This window comes from Pristiophorus japonicus, chromosome 12 (assembly GCF_044704955.1).
Source record: "Pristiophorus japonicus isolate sPriJap1 chromosome 12, sPriJap1.hap1, whole genome shotgun sequence".
NCBI lineage: Eukaryota > Metazoa > Chordata > Chondrichthyes > Pristiophoridae > Pristiophorus > Pristiophorus japonicus.
In genome coordinates, this window is record NC_091988.1 from 189,474,739 (window position 1) to 189,484,817 (window position 10,079).

The 10,079-nt window shown below is 43.7% G+C and overlaps 1 protein-coding gene across 2 annotated transcripts in view; it reads left to right on the top strand.

The window, feature by feature from the left end:
- cyld2 (cylindromatosis (turban tumor syndrome) 2) overlaps window positions 1-9,492 on the top strand; it is a 39,948-nt gene extending 30,456 nt beyond the window's left edge. The window contains exons 11-15 of one of the 2 annotated variants that reach the window (XM_070896315.1): window positions 3,050-3,179; window positions 4,057-4,165; window positions 6,613-6,731; window positions 7,332-7,536; window positions 9,093-9,492. In XM_070896315.1, coding sequence (XP_070752416.1) covers window positions 3,050-3,179; window positions 4,057-4,165; window positions 6,613-6,731; window positions 7,332-7,536; window positions 9,093-9,268 — 739 coding nt within the window. In that variant the 3' untranslated portion in view covers window positions 9,269-9,492. Of the gene's footprint in view, window positions 1-3,049; window positions 3,180-4,056; window positions 4,166-6,612; window positions 6,732-7,331; window positions 7,537-9,092 lie in introns of those variants that run through there. The other variant, XM_070896317.1, reaches the window with a different exon arrangement.
- The last annotated feature ends 587 nt before the right edge of the window (window positions 9,493-10,079 follow it).

Sequence of the window (10,079 nt, forward strand, 5' to 3'; positions counted from 1 at the left end):
CCTCCCTCCCTTCCCCTTCCCTCCCTCCCTTCCCCTTCCCCTCCCTCCCTTCCCTCCTCCCTCCCTTCCCTTCCCTTCCCCTCCCTCCCTTCCCCTTCCCCTCCCTCCCTTCCCCTTCCCCTTCCCCTCCCTCCCTCCCTCCCTTCCCCTTCCCTCCCTCCTCCCTTCCCCTTCCCCTCCCTCCTTCCCTTCCCCTTCCCTCCCTTCCCCTTCCCCTTTCCCTCCCTTCCCCTTTCCCCTCCCTCCCTTCCCCTCCCTCCCTCCCTTCCCTTCCCCTCCCTCCCTTCCCCTCCCTCCCTTCCTTCCCCTCCCTCCCTTCCCCTTCCCCTCCCTCCCTTCCCCTTCCCCTCCCTCCCTTCCCCTTCCCCTCCCTCCCTTCCGCTTCCCCTTCCCCTTCCCCTTCCCCTCCCTCCCTTCCCCTTCCCCTCCCTCCCTTCCCCTTCCCCTCCCTCCCTTCCCCTTCTCCTCCCTCCCTTCCCCTTCTCCTCCCTCCCTTCCCCTTCTCCTCCCTCCCTTCCCCTTCTCCTACCTCCCTTCCCCTTCTCCTCCCTCCCTTCCCCTTCTCCTCCCTCCCTTCCCCTTCTCCTCCCTCCCTTCCCCTTCTCCTCCCTCCCTTCCCCTTCTCCTCCCTCCCTTCCCCTTCTCCTCCCTCCCTTCCCCTTCTCCTCCCTCCCTTCCCCTTCTCCTCCCTCCCTTCCCCTTCTCCTCCCTCCCTTCCCCTTCTCCTCCCTCCCTTCCCCTTCTCCTCCCTCCCTTCCCCTTCTCCTCCCTCCCTTCCCCTTCTCCTCCCTCCCTTCCCCTTCTCCTCCCTCCCTTCCCCTTCTCCTCCCTCCCTTCCCCTTCTCCTCCCTCCCTTCCCCTTCTCCTCCCTCCCTTCCCCTTCTCCTCCCTCCCTTCCCCTTCTCCTCCCTCCCTTCCCCTTCTCCTCCCTCCCTTCCCCTTCTCCTCCCTCCCTTCCCCTTCTCCTCCCTCCCTTCCCCTTCTCCTCCCTCCCTTCCCCTTCCCCTTCTCCCTCCCCTTCTCTCTCCCCTTCTCTCCCTTTATCTCCCCCTTCCCTCTCTCCCCCTCTGCCTCCCTCCCTTCCCTTCCCCCTGCCCCCCTCTCTCCCTCTTCCCCCCCCCCCTCCCCTCGCTGTCAGAAACACAGACACTGACAGACAGAGAGTGAGGGACACACAGACATACAGAGAGATAGAGACACTGACAGAGACACACTGTGTGGGGCGGGGGCGGGGGGGGGGGGGGGAGGGTGCTGTTGGAGGGCTTCTTGTGCTGCAGTCGGTAAGTAGAAATTTTTTTATTTATTGATTTTTTAAAAATGATTTCTTAATTTTTTTTGATTGATTTATTGATGTTTTTATCATTTATTATTGATAATGGCTCTTTATTTGTAAAACTGAAGTGTTTAATGTTTGTAAACTTCCCTTTAACCCCCCTGCTCCCCATTCCCTACGCCTGATTTGTAACCTACGCCTGATTTTCTAAAGTGTAGACAAGGTTTTTTCGAGCGTACAAAAATCTTCACTTACTCCATTCTAAGTTAGTTTGGAGTAAGTTTTCACTGCCGAAACTTTGAAAACAGGCATAAGTGGCCGGACACGCCCCCTTTTGAAAAAAAAATTCTGTTCCAAAGTGAAACTGTTCTAACTGACTAGAACTGGAGCAAACTAAATGCCGAGAATTTGAATTTTTAAGATACTCCATTCTATACCAGTTGCTCCAAAAAATCAGGAGCAACTGAGGCTGAAACTTGGGCCCTATATCTTTTTTATAATATGGCCACCAGAACTGTACACAGTTTACTGTTTCCTTTTCTTTATTTAGGAGGTTAGTGTGATAGCTGGTGATAAGCTATTAATAATGTCTCCAGAAAAATCAATGGCTGCTCCATTTTTTGTGTAGCTGAAATTGTTAGTGTTCGGAGCTTACTCCGATGAGAGTATTTCCTGTGTATTCAATGCCATTTGTTTGGAGCTTGGAGTTTTCCTTTTAAGTGTTTTGTCTTCTAGTAATGGGCTTTTTTAATGGGTTGAATGAATATTTTGGTTAGTTTTTATATTGGCTGTTACTTAGTGAGGTGCGCTTTGGAGAGCAATTGCAACGCGCACAGTAGAAATGTGCAAATATGGCTGGCGGAATATGTGTGTTGCTTCCTTACAGATAGGAGAGAAGCAGTTTAATTTTCTGTGTCCTGTATCAGCTTGGATGCCCTGGTGCCCTTTAATAATTGATATCGATGGTTATGGCTGACTCAGCTTCAGGCTTCATAATGCTTAGCTGCAGATGCAACCCTGTTTTCCAAGTCCCATCAACCCTCGAAACTGGTTAATATTTTACAACTTGTAGATGTATTTATGGACATTTAAAATTTATGGAGCTGTGATAGTGGGTAAATTGCACAATGAAATAATGACAGTAAAGAGATCACGGTTAATCAGTGTGAGGGAGAATGGGAGGGAAAACGATCCATTGCTAATGTGGTACTGAAACCAAATGCAATCTCCAGCTGCATTTGTTCAATTTTTTTTAAAGAAACTAGTTTATTAAGAATGCTACATAACTGGAAAATATCAAGGAATATCCAGAAGATCAGACGCTGGATTTTCTGTTTCCACGATTTATATTGAAATGTCTTGAGTTGTAACTTTGGTCGGCGTTCTCTTGCAGTGACCATGCAAATCAGAAGTTTCTTGGATCTGTAAGCCAGGTAGCAATGCTAGAGCAGGCAGGTAACTCATGCTGAGGATTCTGCCTTTAGCATTTCTCCTTCTTCCTAATACTTCCTCAGTGATGCGGACCAGGATTGGGAACTAGTCCTGTGGTGTATCGTGTGCATCCTCACCTGTGACACACATTGGCACTTGATGCAGTGTGCCATCTCGGCAGCTGGCTTTTAATTCGGTTTTTAGGGATTCCATCCCACCTACAAATCTTACCCCTGTTAATTTTAATAGTGCTGTATTTCTGGTTACCTGCTGTATAAGTTTGGATATTTATTGGTATGAGCCCAAGAGACTTGTGTAATACTATTATTCATGTGCACAATTTAGGTCAGGCGAAAAAATTCAGGAAAGCTGCTGTTATCAGATAATCCTGGAGAAAGATGAGAAAGTGAAAGTGCCAACAGTCCAGTTGCTCCTGGAGAGATCGTTCCTCTCTTGTGACTTGAAATTTGAGGAGGTTGGTTACAGTCTCTTCAAAAACTGTTGAGACCTTTTTATTTACTTTTTGATCTCTTGGGTATTGAGGATATTCTTGTGTTACTTCACCAAGAAATGTAATGACAAACTGCATCGCAAATAAAAATCTTACCTATCTTAATTACACTTCATTATTGCTTAGTGAGATGCTTTCAACATGATGCAATTAACTTGTGTTTTGGAACTTAAAAACGCCCCCTCAAAGAAACCAAATACAGTCTACCTCGGATCATTTCTATTATCAGAAGTCCTATTATGTGCTGTCACGGGTGTGGTATTATAATGAAGTTCACTTGTGTTTATTGATATTAAACCATTTATGCGTTGCAATCAATTACCTTTGTCATGTTATCATTGAGGCTTGGGTTTGACTTATGCCCAGATTGATGGGATCAGTGCCTCTTTTCCCTGTTGACGGAGTTCAATTTAGGGCAGTCTCGTGCACCACCTTTCTCCACACCCCCCTTCCCCCAACCTAATAAGTTGGCAGTAACACTATGGCTGGTGTGGATAATATACATGTTGCACAGGTGTGGTAGGGTGAGGTTGAAGTGTCTCGAGGCTGGACTTGAGGCACATTGGCGCAATCTCCCCCCCCCCTCCCTCCCCCCACCCACCCTCACTAAAGTGTGCGGCTGCGTGGCCATGCAATGATCGCAAGGTCCCGCGCAGGCCGCTCATCAGCTGCCGCCGCTGGAAGAAATACCATGCACGCGGCCACGCAGCAAATTTAAAGAGCCCACATGGGGAAACAAAATTAGAGGGGACATAGGTAGAGAGGTTCTAACCTATATGATGTTGAGCTGAGAGTACTTGCTCTAATCCTCTTAAACTATTTTTGGCTTGGTCTGTTTCAGATCCCATCGTGCCTATTGCTTCAGATGCCACGGTTCGGAAAACAGTTTAAAATGTTCACACAAATCATGCCCTCGCTGGAAATAGATATCACAGATCTACTTAGTAACAGTAAGTATCTGCTCCATGTTGGTAATTCTGCCACTCGTATCACAAGGCAGCACAGTTTCCTTTTGCATGATGGCATGTAAATATAAAGTGGATGAACTAGCAGCAGATGTCTCTGTAAGCATGTCATTAGAACATAAGAAATAGGAGCAGGAGGAGGCCATATGGCCCCCTGAACCTGCTCGGTCATTCAATAAGATCGTGGCTGATCATCGACCTCAACTCCACTTTCCCGCCCGATCTCCATATCCCTTGATTCCCCTAGACTCCAAAAATCTATCTATCTCAACCTTGAATATATTCAAAGACTCAGCATCCACAGCCCTCTGTGGCAGAGAATTCCAAAGATTCACAACCCTCTGAGTGAAGAAATTCCACCTCACCTCTGTCTTAAAAGGCCGACCCCTTATCCTGAGACTGTGCCTCCTAGTTCTAGACACTCCAGCCAGGGGAAACAACCTCAGCAACTACCCTGTTAATCCCCTTCAGAATCTTGTATGTTTCAATGAGATCACCTCTCATTCTTCTAAACTCCAGAGAATATAGGTTCATTTTGCACAATCTCTCATCATAGGACAGCCCTCTCATCCCAGGAATCAATCTAGTGAACCTTTGTTGCACCGCCTCCAAGGCAAGTATATACAGTCCTCCAGGTGTGGTCTCACCAAGGCTCTGTACAATTGTAGCAAGACTTTACTCTTATACTTCAACCTCCTTGCGATAAAGGGCAACATGCCATTTGCCTTCCTTATTGCTTGCTGTACCTGCATGCTAGCTTTCTGTGTTTCTTGCCCAAATCTCTGAGCGCCAACATTTAAAAGTTTCTCACCATTTAAAAAATAGTCTGTTTTTCTATTCTTCCTACCAAATTGAATACCCTCACATTTCCCTACATTATACTCCATCTTACTGCCCACTCACTTAATCTGTCTATATCCCTTTGCAGACTGTGTGTGTTCTCCTCATAGCTTACTGTCCCACCTCGCTTTGTATCGTCAGTTAACTTGGATACATTACACTCTGTCCCTTCATCTAGGTCATTAATATAAATTGTAAATAACTGAGGCCCCAGCACTGATCCTTGTGGCACCCCACTAGTTACTGACTGCCAACTTAAAAAAGACCCGTTTATCCCTACTCTGTTTTCTGTCTGTTAGCCAATCCTCTATTCATGCTAATACATTACCTTATCTTGTGTAATAATCTTTTATGTGACTCCTTATCGAATGCTGTTTGGAAATTCAAATATACTACATTCACTAGTTCCCCATTATTTACCCTGCTAGTTACAGCTTCAAAAAACTCCCTAATAAATTTGTCAAATACGATTTCCCTTTCATATTACCATGTTGACTCTGCCTAATCATGTTATGATTTTCTAAGTGCCCTGGTACCACTTCCTTAACGATGGATTCCAGTATTTTCCCGATGACTGATGTCAGGCTAACTGGCCTGTAGTTCCCTGTTTTCTCTCTCCCTCCTTTATTGAATAGCGGCGTTACATTTTCTACCTTCCAATCCCCTGGGACTGTTCTAGAATCTAGGGAATTTTGGAAGATCAAAACCAATGCATCCACTATCTCTGCAGCTACCTCTTTTAGAACATGAGGATGTAGGCCGTCACGCTCAGGGGATTTGTCGGCTTTTAGTCCCATTAGTTTCTCTAGTACTTTTTCTCTACTTCTCTACATTAAGTTCCTCACCCTCATTAGACCCATGGTTCCCCACCATTTTAGGTATGCTTTTTGCATCTTGTACTGTGAAGACAGATACAAAATATTTGTTAAACGTTTCTGCCATTTCCTTATTCCCCATAATAATTTATCCTGTCTCAGCCTTAAGGGACCAACATTTACTTTTGCTACTTTCTTGCTTTTTTACGTACTTGTAGAAGGTCTTCCAACCTGTTTTTATATTTCTAGTTTTCTCTCATCTATTTTTTTCCCTTTTTTTCAATTTTCTCATCATCCTTTACTGCTTTCTGAAACTCCCAATCCTCAAATTCCTGTAATTAAACCCAGCTATCCGTATTAGTGCTGCACTAGAGAGAGAGCATCATTGTTGCATGACCAGTGTGCCAAGGCAGCTTCTGTCATAAATTATTGCTGTAAATGCAGATTTTGTATAGCTGCCACACACAGCATAGGGATTGAAATAACTTTCGTCGGCACGCATTTTATATTGTGAATACCATCAATTATTGCAGTTGATCTTGTAACCCACTCACCACCGATTGTTATGTACATCTATCAATCAGCCAATATCCCAGGCTGCTACACCATCATTGCTGGGTCTGTCCTGTCCCACTGGCAGGATAGACCCACCAGAGCGAGAAGCACGTACAGAAGATGTACAGTGGGGTGGGAGTGCCAGCAAACTTGCCAAAAGTTGTGATGGCAAATTATATGCTTTAATTTGTATAAAGAAAATGGCCATCTGGTTGTTTGCAGCTCTGAGACAATGCTTCATCTGTGGAGAAGTGGCAGGGTATGAATGTGTTCAGTGTCTTCTGGACCCAACTCTTAATCCAGGTGCTATAAAACAATACTGCGACATTTGCAATAGTCAGGTAAGAATATTATTTTTAAAAATACTAAAAGTGAATAGGTTGAATGCCAAGTCTGGTGGAGCATTTTCTTCAATTCTGGGACCTGGGTTTGAATCCAATCCATAATGAGGGGTGAATTTTTTTTGAATGCTCTCCTGTGAAGCGCCTTGAGACATTTTATTACGTTAAAGGTGCTATATAAATACAAGCGGGTTGTTGTTGAATATCTCTTCTCTGTAGGCTGAGAAATTGGCTAGTCCCAGTAGGCTCTGTTTCATAGCTGTCCAGTATTTGGCATTAATGTTAGTCTCACGTGGGCTTCAGGAATGGTTGGAGTGGTCGATGGAAAGTCCAGAGTCTGCGCTCATTGTTTGTAGGGAAGAGTGAGCTTTGTTTTGCATCTGACTTGTGCTGTACCTGACTTTGATCATGGATCCAGCCTTACTTTGAACACAACATAACCATTATATATATTTTTTTACATTTTTAAAAGTTTCACACCTCCTGTAGTAATCGTAGGGTTCACTTATACATTTTACATTGTTCACTAATAAAAGCTGTACATTTGTGCTGTGTAATCTGCTACCACTGTTACATCTTTTCTCTTGAAATTTCCCACAGGTTCATTCCCATAAGGACAGGAAGGATCACCAATCCCGAAAATTTCCATATCCAAGAGACATTCATGTCAGACCCCCTTTTCCACGACACAAGATGGAACTGTTTGCAGTGCTTTGTATTGAAACCAGCCATTATGTTTCTTTCGTGAAATATGGGCCCGGCAAAGATTCGTGGCTTTTCTTTGACAGCATGGCTGACCGAATTGGTAATTTCTATTGGTTGCACACACACAGCAAATTGAATAGGGATTTAAACAAAAGATTCTCCTTCTAAATTAGTCATTAACTGCCTATAATGGGAATAAAATGTGTTTTTGGGGGGAGAGCAAGAGCTACCTGATAGAACTGAAGCAACTCTAGTGCTCAGCAGCATTATCCACACGACCCTGTTAAGTGGGAGCTCTTTGTAAATTGCATAGTTTCTCATTTGGATTTTAGAATAATACCAAAGTATAGTTGATTTGGTGGACACTGGAAATTAGGTTAACATTCGCAACACCTCTTCCCAGCTTACCTTTTTCCTAAATCTATCTCTATTAGCTGCTGATTTAATTATCAGCTTAGTTTGGTGAAGTGAACTGTACATTTGACGGCATGTCAAATTTTGCTCTGGTAATGAAGCCTCTGTGGAGCCGAAGGCAGATCAATACACATGCTGAGCCAGGATCTCGAACTATCCCATTGGACCTGTTCTTGTGGACAGTATGTGATCTTTCCTATCTACAGCCCAAACCAGTTTCTCCTTCCTTTTTCTGACGTCTCTCTTAAAAATATGTCTTTTGGCCCGATGAGCCTGTCTTTGAAGTAAGGCACGTTGTTTCAGTATTAGTCAACTCCAATCTGACATCAGTCCTGAATCAGTCATCCCTTCCTACAACTCAACGTCTTCAGAACTGAAGCCATCCTGTTTGACTCTCAACAGCACCTACCTGCCTGTACTGTAAAGATGTTATGATAACACCATTGGGTCCCATAACTTCCCTAATATTTATGTTAAGTTACAGTTTGCCTCAATGGTAATGCTCTCATCTCAGAGTCAGAAGATTGTGGTTCAAACTAAACCCCAGGACTTGAGCATATAATTTTGGCTGACATTTCAATGCAATACTGGGGGAGTATTGCATTATCGGAGGTGACATCTTTCAGATGAGACGTTAACTCGAGACCTCCATCGGTCTGTTCAGGTCAACATTAAAGATTCCATGACACTAGTCACAGAGAGCAGGGAGTTCTTCCAGCGTCCTGACCAGCATTTAACACCACCAAAAACAAATTAACAGGTCACTGATCTCAAGTTTATGGGACCTTTTCTGTGTGCAAAGTGGCACAGTGAATTTCCCTACATTTCAAAAAGCAGTTTGTTGGTTCTAAAGCACTTTGGGATGTCCTAAGAACATGAAGGACACTTCATAAATCAAATTCTTTTTTAAAATAAGTAAAGCCTGGGACTGAGGCCATTTGACCCACTAACGCTTGCCTATTAATTTTTCTGCACTATGGCAGATTATTTCAAACACATTGCTCTGAAGTTCTTCCTAATTGTTGTTTTGAAACTCGCCTGTCACAAATTTAAATCCACTTTCTTGGCTTACTCTGAAGTAATCTGAGTTTGTCTTGTATATAAGTATGTTATGTGCTTTAATGACATGAGTGCAAAAATTCTATACATTTAAAAAGTACTGCTTTCCACAGTGCAAGCATCTATTCCTTGTGTACAGACTGATGCAAGGTTTTTCCACTGACCAACCTGTTCTCTTTTTAGGTGATGAGAATATTCCAGAGATAACAGATTGTCCACAAATAGGTGATTACCTGATGATGTCAGAGGACAAGCTAGCTTATATGGATCTGAAGCAGCTTAATGGATTTGCCAAAAGACTTTTCTGTGATGCCTATATGTGCATGTATCAGAGCCCAAGGATGTGCTTGTATAAATGACGCACAACAGTGCAAAAGGCTTAGTGAAACTGCACCTTCCCGTTAGTGAATGGAAATAGTCTTATATTCTACATTCTTGTGTGGAGCGGATCATTCAGCGGAAAATAATATTTGACAAATGATCGTATACTGTCTTTATCAAATTGTCTGCTGTGCATTATGAAATAACACGGTGAACAAGACCACCTGTTTGGACTTTCGAATTAAATCATATTTTGAATGAATGTTGGGATGCAATTAATTTTCACCTAGTGTTTGGCACATTAACCTTTAGTCTTTTAGGGAAGGAAATCTGCCACCCTTACCTGGTCTGGCCTCTGTGACTCCAGACCGACGGCAATATGGCTGACTCCTAACCCCTCTGAATGGCCTAGCAAGCTGCTCCGTTGTACCAAACCGCTACAAAAAGATCAGCGGGTCAAGAAGGCAGCTCACCACCTTCTCAAGGGCAATAAATGCCGGCTTTGCTGGCAACACCCACAAACGAATAAATGTTTAAAAAACACAAATGTAACACCGCTATTCAAGAAAGGAGGGAGAGAGAACACACGGAACTCCAGATCAGTTAACCTAACATCAGTTGTCAGGAAAACGCTGGAATCCATTGTTGAGAAAGTGGTATCAGAGCACTTAGAAAATCATAACATGATTAGGCAGCATCAACATGGTTTTATGAAAGGGAAATCGTGTTTGACAAATTTATTGAGTTTTTTGAGGATGTGACTAGCAGGGTAGATAAAGGGGAACCAATGGATGTAGTATATTTGGATTTCCAAAAGGCAGTTGATAAGGTTATTACACAAGATATGGG